At 37.3% G+C, this 20,213-nt stretch overlaps 2 protein-coding genes across 2 annotated transcripts; one reads left to right on the plus strand and one right to left on the minus strand.

Moving 5' to 3' along the window:
- Positions 1-2,085: 2,085 nt before the first annotated feature.
- Positions 2,086-17,100, plus strand: LOC138140036 (atrial natriuretic peptide receptor 2-like). Its single transcript, XM_069060714.1, has 15 exons — positions 2,086-2,436; positions 3,081-3,258; positions 3,633-3,816; positions 3,863-4,068; positions 4,383-4,497; positions 4,564-4,841; positions 4,892-5,101; positions 5,554-5,638; positions 5,691-5,820; positions 6,147-6,642; positions 6,690-6,842; positions 15,547-15,727; positions 15,856-16,195; positions 16,246-16,611; positions 16,670-17,100. Exons 1-15 carry the CDS (start codon positions 2,191-2,193, stop codon positions 16,910-16,912), a joined length of 3,411 nt encoding a protein of 1,136 aa, XP_068916815.1. The 5' UTR covers positions 2,086-2,190; the 3' UTR covers positions 16,913-17,100.
- Positions 17,101-17,352: 252 nt separating this feature from the next.
- LOC138140038 (trypsin-1-like) lies at positions 17,353-19,211 on the minus strand. Its single transcript, XM_069060716.1, has 7 exons — positions 19,018-19,211; positions 18,861-18,964; positions 18,673-18,806; positions 18,506-18,621; positions 18,278-18,455; positions 17,821-18,226; positions 17,353-17,770 (listed from the first exon to the last, which is right to left on the minus strand). Exons 1-7 carry the CDS (start codon positions 19,091-19,093, stop codon positions 17,606-17,608), a joined length of 1,179 nt encoding a protein of 392 aa, XP_068916817.1. The 5' UTR covers positions 19,094-19,211; the 3' UTR covers positions 17,353-17,605.
- Between the last annotated feature and the right edge of the window lie 1,002 nt (positions 19,212-20,213).

Below are 20,213 nucleotides of genomic sequence, written 5' to 3' on the forward strand. Positions count from 1 at the left end.
CGACGAGTGCTATAAACAAACAAGTGCGACAAAATGGCTTATAAAACGAGTATATATATATATTTTTTTTTTGCCCCTTAAATAAAAAAAAAAAAAAATCAAAACATAACGCTAGGAAAATTATATTTGGCAAATACAAGGGTTGGTAACGCTGGTAAATAGACGAACAATTGTAAGTTTTGAATTTAAAGCGTCGTGAAGTAGCAACAACTCACTATTAGTCACTGTCAACATTAAAAATTTAAGTAAATGTTCCTGAAACGAGTATCGAAAAAAGCTCCTTTTCGAAGCCCGTTTGAGTGTTATACTGACTGTGTTATAGGTGCAAAATAGAAAAAATGTATTTCCGTGTCATTTCTCAATCGTTTTTTAACACCATAAAATATGAGCCTTGCGTGTTGTAACTAAAAAACTGTAGACTTTGTGATTGATTCGATTTGGTGTTTTACGTGTTGCCTATGTTTGCTCTTAAAATATTCAAGATTTTAACCGTGAGGGAAAATTGCTCAAGACGACTCCCGAAACACAAAAACTGTATGACAGACTTTACTGGAAGAATACGTAGGTGGGAAAATTTTTTGGGACATTGAATGGTAGTCGTGGGCACCAGGAAATAATATCGATTTCATGTGATATTATTCGAGATGAGAAATCAATCAAAACAACCAAATATCTGCACAATGGGGGGCTCTAATGATACATTTCCTCTTTCCGCAGAAGAACCGAACCGTTCATGTATCACGCACAATACCGCTGAAAATGTACGATACAAAATAATGAGTTGGTTATTGTCGCAGATATGAATGGGAATTTAAAAATATTTTTATCGTCTCTTTGACACCTTGATAATGATGTATTTATCAGGTTTGAGAAATAACGATAAGGAATGTGACAGTGTGTCCAGATTTATAACGCAAATTCTTTGTGACATGTTTAAGGATATTTTATAAAATATATAATTATGTATTACGTATCGTCGTGACGCTATAAAATGACTTGATTGATCGATGGTATAAACATTTCATCGATAAAACTGTTATCGTTTAGATTTTTTCCAACTACGTATCATTTGAGCATCCTTAATGTGAACCTTCGTCCCGTCCTAAATAAATAATGCCTACTGAAAGCTTTCACCCTGTCAGAAATTCAATATTTACTTATTTCTATTTTTAAAGAAGAATGAACACTTCTAAGCGGAGTTTGAGACTTTCCCCTAAAATTTTTATTTCATTAACTTATCCTCTTAGGGAAACAAAGGCAGAAAGGTGGAATAAAACCGCAAAAGTTAAAAAATTCAAGCCGGATTTATATCTACTTTTTATTTTGTTTACTTTTCTCGCTGATTCGTTATTAATTAAAAGACTGCAGCGTCCACACGAGAATAAAATTTTATTTTCCTCCTTTAAATCCTTTCAGATTCGCTAATCTCCACCAATCAAAATTACGATTTTTGTTTATTACTTCATATTGTCTATACGTGATCATTATTATTGATAAATTATTGCTATTAAGATACAGTAGCTAGTAGTAAAAAAAGATAATGAAAATAATTCATTAATTTTTGCCATATGCTATATTTATTAAAAACCATATGTCAAATAATTATTCTGTTATTGACTTGAAATATTGAAACACAATTTACTGTATCTGTCAATGATTAAGAAACATCACGCAATAATATATTTATTAATAATAAATACAATCACACAATTCAAAATTATGATGGCAAATTTTCATAAAACTTTTTACCAGTTCTTTCTAGTTCTTCACGTGACATAACTAAAAAATGTGAATGTTAAAATTTGACTCAGGTTCTGAAGTTTTATATTTTTTCGAAGGCAGTTGATATTTTGTTGTTTCCGTAAATATAACTACATAGACTGGTCCGAAAAGCGGGTATCTTTATAATTCGAATGGGATTCGTCAAATCTGAACGAGTTGCTGTCTAAATAATTTAATTAGTAATGATTTAGGAGGTGCTTTCAGAACTCAATCAATTATTAAATGTCACAATGTAGTCCACTTTTATTATGGAAGTTATCTGTTTATCTGCGCGGGCGGCACTATCTATATTTGCTATCGACAACAGTATCGAAACTTAGTATATTCGTCGCTTCCATAAAATGCGTTGAGTGCGGGACGTAAATTGTGTCGATGGTTATGTCGTGAACTTGGTCTTGGGAGTTTAGCATGTTCTTACTTAGGATATTATTCGTTGTCGGAGTTGGTACTTCTTATAATTGGGATTCCTCAATTTTGCAAATTCCGCCATGGCCTGTGAGCGACTGTGCCTCTCAAAATTCGACCAACTGTATGGACCAAATTTCTCAAAGTAGTCCGTGCAACTGGACGACGGTATGCACCAAGGAGGCCTGTTCAATTAAAGTCGCCGTCATATTGCCAAACACTACATTTTACATTGTCAGCTTACAGAAGGTGGGTCACTCCATTAAAGAATATTAGAAAATAATAACACAAACCGTCTCGGAAACGTGTTTGTTCTTGCTTGAAACCGACACAGTACCTACCAAGGAATTTTTACCAAATTTGGTGAAAAATTGTAAGCACCAGATTTGCTAGTTCGTGGTTTACCATCTCAACCGGCATTAATTGTCGATTACTATTTTTAGATGTCAATTGACATAATTATCTTTCTTTATCTTTCGAGATTAAAACAGTTCGTGAACAAAAAGAATAAGTTCAAATGAATCATAGAATCTTCGTGGCCACTTTTGCGATAAATCAAAATGTTTTTATCCTCTTCCAACAACATTTCATTTTCATTCGCACCGAAAAAGAGAAACCAAACACAAAAAGATAAATACGAATGTGTCGAGAGTCTTTTAAAGTCACGAATTGAAGTCTTTTGAGCAGCGAAAACGACTTTTTTTACTTTGTTGCTTGTACAATTTTATCCGGAAAGTTTTCCTTTTTGTTTGAAAAAAGGACTAGGGAAATATGTGCGACTCAGGTCCGTAGTCCATATTAATCTCTCGAATATCTACTAAACTCACCGTTTGTTTTCACTTCACGAAAATATTTTTGTCGTACCGAATAATGATTGTATTTCGTGTTTTCAGGCAAACGAAACATTAGAAAAATTTGTAAGGAACATAAAAAATATGTCCTTTAACTTTGACTTCACTTTTGAATATTATAATGATGCGTGTAAGCAGGAATTCGCAACTGTACACTTAATTCCTGCGAGTAACGGATGCTCCAATCTTATACTGGGCCCGATCTGTGATTATTGTTTAGGTAAGTTAAATAAACTCTAATTGCTAAAGTTGGAAAAATCTATCTTTATAACTTAGAGCCGCACCTGATAGTTACCGAATACAACGTGTTTCACGTAAGAGTACGAGCCTGACAAACTCAAAATGCAACCCAATATTCAATTTTCATGAGTAACTAGGTGTAATAAATCATATTTTGACAAAAAGTAGTTTGGACATCCCTGAAAAGCTCCCCAGCGATTGTGTTAGTTAGGAATGTCCAATTTATAATCTTTAATGAATCTAGTTCCCTTTGTCAAATGTATTTTGTGTTGCGTTTAAATTTCGTCAGGCTCGTACTCCTAGGTGAAACACGTTGTATAACTATTCTCTAAGCTAATAAAATTTTCATTTTAGCTAGTGTTTCGCGAGTTGCAAAGTACATTGGTTACAACGGAATGCCCGTGGTGACTCCCGGGGGCTTTACATTCGCGTTTTCGACTGAGAAAACCAAATGTTCCCATGAATACTACATGACGATAAATACAGGTCCCACCGACTTCAGATCTTTTGGCGAATTTTTCCACTTGATAATGAACAGGTAAGATCACAAATCGCTTTTATATCCATTCAACGTTGGTGTGCAGGTACAAATGGAGAAAAATCGCCTTGATGTATGAAAAGGACCAACAGAACGAGGTCGGTGGCGAGAACACTTGCAAATTCATCATGGAGAGCATCGTGGAGGAGGTGAAATACATCGACAAGCTAGATTATGAAGATGGAGATCTGGTCCTGTTGCAAAAGGGGTACAGGTACTACTTGGAGCAAATCGTCGGGGTGAAGTACGGCCGTAAGTTGAATAATTGAAAAATCTGTCGTTTCATTATTGATCGATCTTCGATACCGACCACTTGTGGTTAAATATGTCGTGATAATTACTCGGTCCTAATGATGCGCTCTTGAGTGTGCGAGCGTCACACGTGTAAATAATAACGGTCAAGAGGGATTGTATAACATCTCTTCCTCTCCAATTTTTGAAATAGCGGCGGATTTCCTTTGTTTTGCTACGCCGTAATTCCATTACTAATCTATTTAAGTCCGCGCAGAGAAGAACACATTTGACACAGAACATACTTTTATGAATAATCGAGTTTAATTCTGCAGTAATCCTCACGTGCACAAATAGCACCAGGCTTCGGGAGTTCGCCATAGAAGCTTACAAAATGAACATGATGGAAAGCGGCGAGTACACAGTTTTCAACTTTCAGACGTATAACAGGTAGGCACTAAAAATCGTCTGGTATATCGTAAATCGCTGATAATCTATCTGTACTTAAATTTCTAGTTTCAAGGATCCGTCGAAACCTTGGTACGATAGCGACGATTCAAACGAAAGAAACGAGATGGCAAGGAAAGCGTTCCGTTCGATTTACACATTCGCACCATCAGACGAGGCCAGTTTCGCCAACGACGACAAATCAAACAGGAATTCGATTTACCTCGACGGCTTGTACGACGGAATGATCCTTTACGCCAACGCTTTGAATGAGTCCCTTTCCAAGTCTAATAGGGGACCTGGGGGGTACGAACTGGTGAAAAATATGATGGGGATGAAGTATACAGGTGCTCGTTTTGATCGCTCCAGATAGAGTTGTTACCGTCAGGTCTTCCAGGCAAAGACGGGAGGACCGTCTCGATCAACTGCAACGGACAGAGAGTCGCCAGCTACGTACTCCTCCAAATGAACTCCTCGGACATGTACGACGTGGTCGCCGAGTACACCAATTTGAACAAAACTATCTCCAGTTGGACGGTGGAGTGGATGAACGGGAAGGACCCTTTGGACACACCTCTGTGCGGTTACGACATGTCGCTATGTCCGAGTAAGATCCGTTCGACGATTCCCTTTTGGAAAGCGCGATCGTGCGTGTTTCCCTCTTATTATCTCGCTATTATCTTCCACATTCTTTTCGGATTACGAACTCCGCTCGACGATTTTTCACCTTCGTGAGCAGATATTGCCTTAGTTTGCGTAATCGAGCCGAAAGGGAGAGCGAGAGGTTCGTGGTCAAGGAATCTTGATAACAATCCGAACTGCTCGCTTATCACTATCGTAGAGCTTTCAATTCACAGTTCCGACGAGCCCAAATTTACTAACTACCAATTGGGACTGTATTGTTGCCTACAAATTTCCGTGTATTTATTGATTAAAATCTATTTATCTACGCCGAGATTTATATCACGACTTGTTGACATAGCTTTATTATTAAGAAAAATAGGCTAGAATCCAACAAACAAGATAAGACTTTTTCACATGTTTTTTAAATAATTCTAGAATTCGACACGGTGAAAATCCTACTTATCACCCTCATTCTGGTGTTATGCTTGGGAGTATTGATCGTCGGAATAATTCTGTATAGGTATGTCCATGATTTATTCTAATTGCGACGACTACTTCTTCCTTCCTTTCAGACATTACAAATTGAAGAAGGCCATTTATTCCATGGCTTGGAAAGTCAATTATGACGATATCGTTCTTCTGCCGATTAAACCCAGGAGTAGCTTTCAATCAACTTCATCTCTTCGCAGAGGAAGCCAAACAGTAAATTAAAGACGCACTTTCTCTATCGATTTCCTCAAATTGCCTATTTGTATTTACACGAAGATAATAAACGTCATAAAATAATATTACTTAAGTGTAAAATTTCAATTTATTCTCGCCTTGATTGCTTTGCAAACGACGGGGCGAACGTTGCGGCTTAAACTAATTAGCATTTTCATAAAGTACCCCAGTACAGTTGATAAGTTTATTTGAAATTCATTAATTCTCTCTCCGATTTTTAACTCGCCCTCCTGCCAAAGAAATTCGTGATGCGGAATCAATAAACACATTTGCGACGAAGAAAATTTAGTTTTGATTTTTTCCAGACGTTCTTCGAGGCTGACGGAATGAGTGTAGCTGGAGATCGTCAACTGTACACCACTGTGGGCTTCTACAAGGCCATCAGAGTGGCGGTGAAGTATCTCCAAGAGACCAAAATCGAGCTGAATCGTGAACAGTTAATAGAGTTAAAAGTGATGAAAGACTTGTCGCATGACAATTTAGTGAAATTTTATGGTGCTTGTTTAGACATTCCGAATTGTATTTTAAGTGAATACTGTCCGAAAGGCAGTCTGCAAGATATTTTAGAAAATGACAACGTCAAAATCGACACCACTTTCAAGATGTCTTTGATTATGGATATTGTCCGCGGAATGAGTTATTTACATCATTCGGTTATAAAATCTCATGGTGCTTTAAAATCGACGAACTGCTTGGTGGACAACAGATTTGTGTTAAAAATAAGCGATTTCGGTTTGCACTTTTTAAGAAAGCACTCGAACGACGTAGATAATAACGAAGAGTCTCATAGTTATTGGGAACGTAAGTTTATCCGAAGTCCTCGACGAATTGTTGAGATGCTGTTTTAGGGCAACTCTGGACCGCACCGGAGCTCCTTCGAATGGAGAATCCGCCTCCGGAGGGATCGCAGAAAGGAGATATATACTCATTCGCCATAATAATGCACGAAATTATCGAGCGACAAGGAGTTTTCCATTTGGAGGAATTCCGAACGGCAAGAGGTAAGCGTATTTAACTTGTTTTATTGTCCCATTCGTGCAAATTCCATAAAAAGCTGCGCATATTTTCCCCTTCGAACTGCAAAGCCCTGGACGTCTACATCACGTGAGTGGGGTACGAAACTCTTTAAAAGCGACATGAAAAGGTTAAACAAACAACACACAACAAGCTAACTTTGCGTATTTTTCACGGATGTGTGGATGAAAATTTTGGCCGTGTGCGAGAGTGGAATGTTTAATTAAAACCGCCCCGGCACGACAATTAAATCACTAAATTAGGTGCACTCAACATGATTGCGCCGGTAGACTATCGGTTGATTGCGACACAAACACCACAAACTCGTCGACGAAGAAATTGCAACAAACGGGGGTTTCGGAAATAGATATGCGGGATGAGCACAAATGTATTGCCAGTTGCGACACGGGTTTTCGAGGGGGGGGTAGAACACGGCAAAATCATTTTTATTATTGAGTTAACGGTGGAAATTGGAAAGTAATCATTTGTGAGGTAAACAAGCGCGCGATAAGGTAATAACAAAACAGAATTGAATAGGTTTTTGATTAAAATTGTCTATTTACATTTGTTTGTCTTGTTGATTTAGATCACTATTCCCAATTGCCACTCCAATTTTTTATACTTTTTGATTTGATGTTTACGCCTGAAAAAATATTTCTTTTATAATACCCTTTTTTTTCTTTGACAGTTTCTCATTATATTTTATCATACGTTTCTCACTTTCCTCGATTAAAGCTTTCAATTTTCTCCCTTTCTTTTTTAAAAACTTATTCCATCTAGATACCGCTGTGCGCTTTCTAGTTGAAAATATATCGTGCTGGATATAAATTCTCTTATTAAAAAGCCTTCTCTCGTGAGCTTTTTTTCTTACTAACTCTGCGGATTCAGACTAATGTTTTCCTTTTAAACCCACTTCATCTGGATCAATTCCTATATTTTCCCTCTCATGTTTTGCTTCGATAAATATCCTTTTCTGTCATTCTATCACTCATTTCATACTTCAATCCTTTTTGTCAGTAAATCCGTTTGTGATATTCTGATATTTGTTTTTATACTTTCCTGTGGTCTTTTTTACACCGGTTTTTACTATGTATATACAGGGTGATTCTGAAATAAGTTTGGAAAAAAAACCGGTAATTGGTGATGATGAGAAGAAGCCATAGACAAAACATTTTCTTATAAAAGTTTTTTCGTTTTCGAGATACAAATGATTAAAAAATTGGGCAAAATTGCTAGTACGGTGCTGAGTTAAAGGTGATTACCTGTTTATCTTGGTAGTGTAGCAACAATAATCATCAAAGGTAAAAGGTGCCCGTCAGTCACAAGCTTTAATATTCACCTATGACATTACTCCTCTCGATCATTACCATAGAAACATTTACAAAGCAGTGTGCTTGCACCTAGGACTTTATTGTGGAGTTGATGTAATAATGGTTGCTAATGAAGTGAACAAATTCGGACAAATTTTCCCTATTCATAGGCGTCGAAAATACAAGGATATTAGGTAATTTCCATCCTTTTGATTTCACCTCCAAAAGTTATTTACGCAGAATTATTTTGTGTCAAGGATACTCCACATTTTTTTTCCAAACTTATTTCAGAATCACCCTGTATTGTAATTCCCCATCAAAGAATATTTTGGCATTTTCCTTCCCAAAACATTTCCAATCACTTTATTCTCGTAATAAAATTCCTAAATTACCTGTTTTTAGTCCTTCCAAGTATATAAATTTCTCTATTTTCTAACTGTAAATATTTTGAGCTGGATTTACGCTCTTCAACTCTAATCCTCGTCCTTGCCGCTTTCCTTTTCTTCTCATTTATCTTCTAATCCTATCCCGATTCAGTTCCATAAAAATATTCCATCGTTTCTCACTTACTCGCTCACTCACTGTCGGCCAAAAATTGTATACAAAATCAATTGCAACTTTAATTTTGTTTATCGTTATGTATTATTGCATTTTACTCAAATATTCTAATTACTTATTCAAAATACTTCCAAATTTCATCGGTGTTCATTCGTTTTCTTCCAACCTTTACGCATTGAGATTTCGTTGATAATATTCCTTTCTCCACGACTATTAAAGAATGAATGAATTCTTGTTGGATATTTATTGAAAGAATGATATCAATTCCACGTCCCGTGTTAGCATATACTGAAATCCACGGTTGTCGGCCAATCATATCCCTCCTATTTTCATTTTACAACGGCAGATCGCAAATCGGATGCGTTTGAAAACAATACGTCGCGCATCGCGTAGCAACTGATAAACGAAGCACAATTTTAATTGTCAAATATTAAAAGTCAAATTAAATTCAATTTTCAAAGATTGTTTTTTCTTGGTATAGTCGTGGAGAAAGTATAGTCTTCAACTCGCGTATAATGGCTATTATTCACTCGGACAATTCCATCACTCGCCTACGGCTCGTGTTGGAATTTTTATCCTCTTAAATAATAGACACCATTTATGCTCATTGAAGAATGTACTATTCTCCACGACTGTTAAAGAATGAATGTATTCTTGTTGGAAATTTAATGAACAAATGACTCATGAAGAATGTACTATTCCGTCATTCCATATTCTATTCTTTTTTTCACTTTTTTCTACAAACTTGCTTACGGTAATATCGTCGTTACTTTGTTTTTCTTACCTATTCTCTCCTCACTTATTTACCATTAAAAACATATTCTTGCCCAATTATAATCCAAAGTTTCTACTTATCTTTTTCCTTTCTTTTAAATTTTGTACTTTCTGACTAAATATTTTGATTTTTGACCTGTGGACCTTTCTATTCTAAATCTCATGTTTTGTCACTTTCTTTTTCTTATCATTTTTCTTCTATTTCTTACGTATCCTGATTTAGTTTGTTCATAATTATTCTGTTTTTACTATTGGACTCATTTTTGAATCTGTATTTGGAGCCTTAGGCTTTGCTATAAATTTTAAATCACTTATCTTATCACTTTTTCTAGTTCCTACTACGCATTAATGCATATTTTTGATAATTTTCTTTTCTATTAGGTACTATGCTACTTTCTATTTCATTGATTTTTTTCTCTTGTGATTTTATTTGATTTGTTTCTCAAATTTTGTTGTTATTTTTCTTTTACATTTATCCATCGTAAATTCACTGGTCACCCTTAAAATGAAGACATTTTGATATTTTCGTTATTTTTAGGAGAAAATATTTTAATTTTTGCAAAGGTGGTGAGGAGGATACTTTGCTTAGCGATCGAGACATCAAAAAATGTTATCAGAAAAACATGTTCAGAATTCAGTATTAACCTCACGTATGGAGTTTCAACCCAAAATTCGCATTTTGGTCTTTAAATAATGTAACCTAAAGTCAACTCACTCCAAGTTTAATTTTCAGTTTTTTGAAAGTGCTGTGGAAATGAAAGAACTTGTTAAAAATAAATAAATGAAAAAATAATAACACATTGGAAATTCCTTAACATTGACACAGAACATAAAACACAAAAAAGTCAAAATGTGGAAGCGAGACGCCGGTAGTTATGTTGATAAGCACTGCATTATTACTTGATAGTATTATCCGTAATAGTGTATGTACTCCGGCAAAATTGCTGTGCCGCCGGGTGATGGAGGGTTAAGAACACATTATTTATTCTTTGTTAAAAAAAAACTGTAACAGATACTGAAACAAAAATGATATTGGAAAAATAAATTACTGAAAATCAATAAAAAAAATCAAAACACGAATTTTGCGTTGAAACTTGGCACAAGGGGTCAAAATTTGATTCTGAACAATTTTTTATAATAACTTCTTTTGATGTCTCGATCACTAACCAAACTATTGAAAATTGGCGATATTCGTAAGATCGCAGTTCGCTGGCTTCGCAATTTACAATTGAATTGAGTGCTTCAATAGATGCAACTTATGAAGTTATATGACTCTGCACAAATTCAAATTTCTACTTCTAAAAATAACGAATACATCAAAGTGTCTTCATTTTAAGTGCGACACCGTATGTAGTGGGCATTTCTTTGTCTTCCCTGTTTTCGTGATGAAACTCCTAATTGTTCTTGTCCTTGTCAAACTGCCCCACGCACATACATTTCTATATTTTCCGTCTGCAAATATTTTAAATTTAATCCCTCTCTTTTGTCGCTTTCCTTTTCTTATTTTCTCGCAGATTCTACGCGTTCAGAATCACTTGCTTGTTAACATTCTGTACTGTTATCCTCCCACTCATTTTCATAATTTGATTTTTTTGTTGTGTACTTACAATGTAGCCCATCCAAAAAATACATAAATTCGATTGTGATTTTAATCTTTTTATTGTGGAAATTGGTAGTGTCTAAAATGTCAAAAAACGACAAAAATAAAGAAAATTATGTTTATGTTTTCCTTACAGAAACTAATCATTTATAGAAAAGATTTTTAAATCCGATTTACCCGAGTCCAACTAAAAAAATCTAGCCTAATCTCGACGAGCTTCAATAGAATATTTATTCAAATGCAAGATTTTGCAAAATAATATTCCGTCATAAAATATAAAATTCTTAAATTTTATTGATTACAAATAAATTTATAACTATATATAAAACTTATTGGGAATAAATCGCTACATAAATCGCTCTCGACAAATTTAAAAAACGTCGCTCGAGGAGTTATAGCGTAAATTTTTGCAATTCCAGACCAACTTCAGTATTCAGATCCCGACGACACGGTGTCAGTTGAAAACTCAAGCACTTTAAGTTGTTTTATCGCTTTTTGTGGATTGTTACGTTGTCGTGCGATTGTCCGAAGCGCCTTTTCTGAAGGAATGAAGTATACGGATGCAATAACAGCAACCCATAAACCAACCGGCAGGTCCCATCTGTGTAATAAATTTTCGTTACCACAACGTTCATATTTTTATTTGAGTTGTCATCTTCCGTCGGAGAAAAACATAAATAAAAATTAGAAATTTATAGACAATGACCGATGCGGTAACGAGACGTGATAAATCCCTGTCTGGTTGTTGTCGAACGCTCAGTTATCTGATAATGTAAGAGGGCATTGAGCGTCGTCGTTCGGGTAGTAAGACCTCGGCTATGAGATGTTAATTGGAGTTAGAAAGCGCTGGAGGAAATTCAAAGTTTGTACGATAAGAGTGAGATTTTCGATTAAATTAATCGCGATAATAAATTGAAGGAAAAACCACTTAACTGGATCCGTGTTGGCGGTTTGTTTACAAATAGGATAAGCGAGTTGCGTTATCCTGACAGTTCGTGTTCGTCTCCAGTAGCTTTTCTATTAATCATCGAATTAAATTGGCAACGGTTTCTTTGTATCAGATTTTAATCGAAGCGTAAAGCGGTCGGACGTATGAAAGAAAATTTTCCACTTCGCCAGGTTCTTTGATCGTGGAGTAGTGAACGCGAAATGAATTGCTTAATCGGTCGCTTCGCCAAACTTATTCTAAATGTCGGGAAAAATTGATCAAGATAATTGCGCGCGTCCACGCCGACATCCGATTATTTATTTATTTATCGCACCACGAAGGATTCGAAGCGATGCCGGAGGGATAATTCGAGATTTGCCAATACGCGAGATTTGAGCAGTTTTCTATCAGTGGAGCTTTCAAGCATCGCTTAAAATGGACCTGCGCAGAAACATTGATTTCTCAACGTGTGGCAGTGGCAAGTCAGTTGTCGGAATGATAGTAGGACGTCGACCACAGTTAAGAACGGTACTCGCACGTTTGCTATGTTCTAGACAACATGGCAAGTGCCAGCTCTGACATGTCTTTGACCCTTCCGCCGGAAAGCTCTGGGCTGGAGATGGACTCGAATACTTCACCAAGGAGGGCCGTCAGTCCTCTTTTGGAAGTCCGAAGACCGCATTGCACTCTTAATTGTGATAACTGCAATGCTATTCTTGAAGATCGCTTCAAACATCTAAGTAACTCAACGCACTCTGCATGCACCCTTTTATTTTTGTAGTCACTTAAATAAACCATGTCGATTGTTCTTCACGTTTTGCTTCGATGTGTAAACCATGTGTAATTAATTCATCAACCACCACGCTGCTCCCGGACGGTTTGTTTATGTTCGCACCATACAGATTCACATTTAAAAATCTTCTTTAAAACTTCTCCAGATCGCACTTTTTGTTTTCCCACGCTTTCGCATGCTCGCCAAACAAACGCAAATGTCTTCATCCCTCGGTCTGAAACTTTAAGTTTTACTTCGAAACTTGCTAAATGTACCGCGATTTATATTTTGCTCCCTCGCAACTCTCTCGGGAATTGATTACAAATAACCCTTCGACTAACCCCCGTTCGTGCATTAGAATATTTTAATATTTAATAACGACCAAAATTACTACGACCTAGCGTCTTCTCATCGCTACTTGAATATCAAACTTGCGAACTTCTTAATCCAATTATTCTAATGATTTGGTTAACTGCTACAGAATTTGATTAAGCAAATTCTTTCACCTCTCGTTTCGTAAATCACAAAAAGCCAAATCTGATTTTTTTTTAACGTAACTGAGGTCGGTTTTATTAATAATTCTGCGAAAAACACGACTCCCGTCAGTTTACTTTGAACACAAAACGACCAACGTAAATTTTCTTGTTAATTTAAAAGCGTCAGCGAAAATTTTTTTAGCGCAATTTCTACAACGAATTAAATATCGCGACGGGGGTTTTAATACGTTTTCTTGACGTTTTCTCGATTCAAAAAGCCAGATAATAGTCGGCAAATATTTATTCTTTCGTCTCGTTTAAATTCGTGTTCGAATGCTTTTTATTAGGTTCATAAACCAACCGCTCCACTCAATTTGAAGATGTACAGAAATGATACTTAAATCTCCGAAAAATGAGCAAAAACAGCGCAAATTAGTTATTGTTCGGCGGAGTTTAATTAATTTTTTACGATTGTGCCAATCAATAGAAAGGGTGAGTTTTGGACTACCATTAATTTATCCCCCTTGAACGACTCTTTTATCGACAATAAAATACATGTTTTCACTCACAGATCGAGTTTCACGCGAAAATAAATTCAACAAACAATATTTTGTTGCTGCTTGAGACGTACCTAGGGCCTGGCAGTGATTCGAAAATATTTTCCAAACGAGCTGTTCCGAACCCTTACGGCAAAATATGTAGGTACAGGCATATTATTTCAGTTAAGTGGTTCGTTATAATTGTGTTATTCTGATCAGTAATTTTAATTCAGCTCGGCAAATAAAATGAAACGTAGAAAAAAGAGCAAAGCACTCGACCGGAATAAGTCCCGTTTTTCACCAAGCCCTGTATTTCATTTTAGGTCGAGAGATTAAGATTTGAACTTTGAAACCTTTTAAGTAAAAGTAACAAAGACATTTTGAAGAGACGTGAAAGCGGTTTAGAAGCGCAATAATTGTTTTCTTCTAATTTTAGCCAGCTCGGGTTTCGCCCATTGATTAAAGAAGTTCCGTGGAAAAATTTGACGTATTAATTTCGAACGTCTCGAAAAAAGTATTTCAACATTTAATTAATGAAACCGACAGAATTGTGACAATCGCGATGCGGAGGAGACTCCGATGTAATCCCGAAAATATTAAAATTTCATAAATAAATTCGTCGTCGCTACTTGAATAAAAACTGAGATCGCCGATCCAGCTTAATAAGTTAAGATTAGTGTTGTTGTCTTTTTGATTAAGTTTGTAATAATTCGGAACGCTCTCACGTTTTCCGTTTTTTTCTTCTTCCACCACGTGAGCCATTGGAGATTTTTCAATGAATATAAATGGTGTAAGTGGAGCCCTAGATCGAATCCAGGCGTAGAACATGTCCTGAATTAATTTACGCTTTAGTGGGCTTCTGCCGTCTTGTGTTTAATTTAATAATTAAATCATCATACAGTTTACACTACGAAAATACGTTCCGGTAATTGACATTCTGGATCTGGACTCTAAATTCCTAATGAGCAATAGATTACCCATTAAATATTAATTAACACGAAGCACTTTTTTCTGGATCGATTTGTCGTGCGTAAATGTCACGTAATGACTCTTTATGTCTGGAATATCGCATAATCTTCAACAACACCACTTGCAAAAATTTAGATCTCGACAAAATTGAAAATTTTAGAGCGGCGTACTTGAAGATTTCATTAAAATAATTAAACGTTGTTGAGTTTTCGTGGAGGATGATGTCGAGGTGATAAAATTGTAATTTTAGTTTAATTAAAAAAATCTTGCCGAAAAGGAAATAATTTTTGTGTCGTGACACTATTTTGGCAACACTTTGTATTTACTTTGTCGAGCGTAATGCATTTGCTTGAATAAATCTGCAATCGCTATTTTATTTCCGAGACGTTTTCTCTGGAACCGATTACAATCTTTATGTCTGGAAGAAAATTAAAAAGCAACCTTACGCCCCAGTCGCTCCATCATTTTGCTGAAGGCTAATAAATATCGACAATATTAATTGGAAACCGCACACTCGAGCTGTTATCTCGACACCGTGTGGAAAATCAAGAAAAAATGTCCGATCAGAGGGGGAATTAAAATTGTCGTCAATCAACGAAACTCCGTCTCGGTGTCAATTCGGAAGTTAACAACCTTATCGGGTGACAATCGTCCGCGTGGTAAAAAATTTGGCCGCGGTTCAGCAAAGTTTCGGAAGTCGTTGGAGGTCAATGCCACATTATTCAATTGGCTCGATGCCCGACCTAACGGCGTAACTTTCCGTAGAAAAAGTCGACGCTGTTCGTAAGGGACCAGACGCAAATGGGGGCCAACCGCTGCGACCATCTCTGGGAGAGGCTCTGTGCGAGGAGGAGGTCGCCGCGATGATGAGGAAGTGCTGGTCCGAAGACGCCGCGGACAGGCCGGACTTCTCGTCTCTCAAGAACAGACTGAAGCACATAAACAAGTACGTCAAAGGAAAACTCGTTTTTTTCCATAAACGAAATTATCATGTTTGATTTGGTGACAAGCTGAAATCCTATTAGGAGCGCGCCTTCATTTGCGAGATGTAAAATTGACGAAATTGCATTACAGAGAAAGCGACGGCAACCTTCTCGACAATCTTCTGGCGCGGATGGAGCAGTACGCGAATAATTTGGAGTCGTTGGTGGAGGAGCGCACGGCGGATTATCTAGAAGAGAAGCGCAAATGCGAGGAGTTGCTGTATCAACTGCTGCCGAAAAGTGTGGCCCAGCAGTTGATAACTGGCGACTCCGTCATTGCTGAAACTTTCGACCATGTCACCATACACTTCAGCGATATTGTAGGGTTCACGGCTCTGTCCGCTGACAGTACTCCTCTGCAAGTTGTGGAGTTTCTCAACGATCTCTACACCTGTTTCGACTCCATCATAGAAAACTTCGACGTCTACAAAGTAACTACCGGAAACAATTTAGACGGCGCGGGTTGAAATTTCGATTGCAGGTGGAGACCATCGGTGACTCCTACATGGTAGTATCGGGACTGCCTGTCAGGAATGGGAACAAGCACGCCAGAGAGATCGCACGGATGTCGCTGGCTCTTCTCAAGGCGGTCAAGACTTTCAAAATTAGGCACCGGTCGGAGAAGCGTTTGAGACTTAGAATAGGGATCCACACGGGTCCTTGCGTTGCGGGAGTTGTCGGTCTCAAGATGCCAAGATATTGTCTCTTCGGAGACACGGTCAATACGGCTTCCAGAATGGAGACCAACGGATGTCCACTGAGAATACACATAAGCCCAGCTACCAAGGAGTTTCTTGACAAGTTTGGCAACTTCGACATAGAGCGAAGAGGTGAAGTCGAATTAAAGGTAGATGATTGAGTTGTCGCGAATGTGGTAAGTTCCACAACGAGACTGTTTGTTTCAGGGGAAAGGCACTATGGTGACTTATTGGTTAAACGGGGAGTGCGAGAGTACCGTTCAGTCGACACCACAAGAGTCGAGACCTGCTAAATTTCCAAGCACTCCAGTACCAAGCGCAAGAAAACAAATGGCGAATAATAATGGCAAAGCTTTAAACCAGATGAATTTTCAAGAACATCCAATTGACGAGGCCGATGTACCATTACTTTCCGTAACGTCACCCCCAGAGTACAATTCGAATGCGTGAACAATCTTTCCTGCTGAATTAAGGTGAAGTGGATCATTTTATTGTATACGGCGGGATTATTAAACAGTATTGAACCAAAACCTAAACAAGATTGGGTTAAAATTTGTGATTCAGTTTCCTCTATTTTCATATATGTTATTTATGGTTATTTTAATTATTGTTCTGAATATAAATTTCTAAACCAGAAATCAGTTTTTCCGTCACCTGCACGCCCCTAAAGAGTTTCCACCCTTTGAAACTTCAAATAATTTTTCACGTGTCAACGCGTCATCCACATTTGATAAAAACAAAGCTCTAACAGATATTTAATTAAAACAGAAGGATTTAAATTTCATTATTTTGGGTAGAAGTGAACTATTTCAATCTTGTGTTTTTGATATCAAAGCAAAATAATGCTTTGAGTTGGTTGAGTGGTAAATAAAAATGAGAAACCACACCGGTGGAAATTAGGTCTTTATTGATCAACTTGTCATGAGAATGCTCGAGAAGTTTCTAGTGTTAAGCTAGGAGGAAAAATCCTTATCACCTGGATTGAGACTCATCGATTAGTTGAGTACGATTTCCAGTCACGATTTCGATAAGGAGTAGGGAAAAAATGGAAAGTACGTATAAAGCATGAGTAGAGGGGTAGCATTGGTTAAAAATTAAAGTCCCGGAAAGTGGAGTTCCGAACAGCGTGTCCTCGTAATGAGTCTATTTTGCGATCGTGTTCTTGATAATCCAGGGTATGTAGCTACTGACTTTGGTGTAAATGCCTGGACTGCCTTTATTTCCGCAACCGATGCCCCAGGAAACTATCCCGATCGTAATCCAGCGACCATTCTCCAGTTGGAACATTAAAGGCCCTCCGGAATCACCCTAAAGCATCTGGTTTTGTACACGATAAGGCGTTAAAAGCCACGATTTACCAGACACGAGTCCTTCCCTCCGTCGTAGCCGGCGGCACACAAATTACTGTCGGTGATCCTCTGAAGGAACGAATTTGCACATTTCTCAAGAGTCCACACTGGGACCTCGACGTGTCGCAGGACCTCGCTGACGGGTCCGGCGTAGTACACTTGGCCCCAACCGGCAACGATCGCAACTTCGTTTACGAAATCGCGATCGATCGGAGGGAGACAGATGGGCCAGATGTACGAGTTAAAACTGGTCGCTGTTCGGAGTTTTATAATTGAAATGTCATTAGCATAGGTTGCTTTGTCGAAATCTTCGTGGTCGGTGATTGATTCGACGATGTGATCGACGGAACGGGACTCGTTTGCTTGCGCGAAATTATATTCGCCCAAACGGACTCGTATTTCGTCTGCGGTGAGGCTGCAATTATTTTTTAATGAGAACGGTCTCGGACAGGGTTGGATGGTTCACCCCAATGTGCAGTGAGCCGCCGTCAGAATGTGGTACTCCGTGATGACAGAGCCTCCGCAGAATTGCTGTTCCAGACCTTGGGCCATCTCTTTGGGTCGGTAGAGCGCTGCTATCCAAGGCCACTGTTGACCGATCGACTTCTTGCCCCCGGGGTTTCCCTCGATAGGGATTCCGCACCCTCACGATCACAGATTTACTCATTTGGACGGTCGCAAAAATTTTGCTCACCTGTCGTGTTATCTTTCTCATCGTAATCGTCACCCCCTCCGGGTAGATCCGAGATTATTTGAGAGCCAGCTAATCCACTTAGGGCTATATCATCAGGGCAACAAACACCGACGTGCCTATAAAATTCCAATATTACCTTCATTCCTCTAACTCTACTACTCTACTACATTCGTTCGATGACGCAAAGATAATCCAGGACATTTTTGGCATTTTTTAACACATGCATAGGACAAAAAATGAGATGCTTGCAATGACCTTTCGCATCATCTGGGGCCACACATTCTTGATATCTCTTGTTAATCTGAAAGGGATGCGCCGAGGTGACATATTACAACAGAGACGTTCAGATAATCACCTTGAAACGTTTGCTCAAACCGAGATATCTTTTACGTCTAAAATGTTCGAAATTCGTTGGAGAAGAACTGCGATTGTTGAACGGTCTATTCACCAGCACTTTATCTACGCAGAAAATTCAATAAAGACCTACTCTTTCTCAGTAAATATATAAATACCATTTCTGATGCTTACGAGCACTGATTCCTTTATAACGTTCAAAAGAATCACAACAAATATCAAAGAGACGTTCATACTTTTGTGCTTTCAATACCAGTCGAACTCTCACTGAAATATTTTTTAGGGAACAGATTCGTAATTTGATGATAAGTGCATCCTCATCTGTCTACTTCCTGTTTGTTCACTTTATATCAAATAGCGTGGCTACTACTTTCATTTCACGATAAAATTATTATCAAAACGGTGCTAATGAATCTACATTTGTTATTTATTCTCTAAACATAATTTATTTTGTTAGTTTTTAGCATCTCATACGTTAGTATAGATTATTCTCTTGGATACATACATAGTACAGAGACTACATCTTCGGATGCCGTCATAAGATGGCGTTCTGCCAATGCGAAACATATCTTTTAGAACTCATAAGTCATGAGTAAAAGGCCAAATGCGTTTTGTTTCTTCATTTTTAATAAGAGTACTCCAGACTGCGGTAAGATTTGTCTTAGGGAGGAGTAGTAAGATATATTTTTTATTCATTTTTATTTGCGCAAAAAATCTTCAGCAACAACAGAAATAATTAAATTATTTAATAATTGGAGCGACGAGAGCTTCAAAAATTCAATTCTTCTTCACATTTAGAAAAGTTGTTTGTTGACGTCGTGTTGTGACATTGTGTCAACAATTTACGATCATAATAACACAAAAAATATATGTGAAAATAAAATACTAAAGGACGAGAAATATCGAAAAAGATATCTAACTCCAAAAATGTACTTTGAGGGAGTTGTTAATTAGCAGAAGAATTATTTCCATTTCCAGGTGGACAGACAATTTTTCAACTACATAAAATAATATTAAATTACATATATCAATATTATCTTTTGTAAACTTCTGGTGACGTATTTTCTTGGTATCAGATTATAGTTACAGATATATTTAAAAAAAATATATATCGGGTGTTTATTTAAATTTATCCTCCAAGTAGGCGTTGAAGAGTTGATTGTGAACGCACCACAGATCAGCTATTTAAATGTAACCTCACTTTTTGCGTTGTTTGTGTTTTTACTCTGCGGACTGACAAGTGGTGCGTTCACAACCGACTCTTCAACGCCAACTTTGACGGAGGATAAATTTAAATGAAATGTTTTTTATTGTACTTTAATGAAATATCAAATTTAGTTGCATAAAAATTGTC

Source organism: Tenebrio molitor, chromosome X (assembly GCF_963966145.1).
Source record: "Tenebrio molitor chromosome X, icTenMoli1.1, whole genome shotgun sequence".
Taxonomy (NCBI): domain Eukaryota; kingdom Metazoa; phylum Arthropoda; class Insecta; order Coleoptera; family Tenebrionidae; genus Tenebrio; species Tenebrio molitor.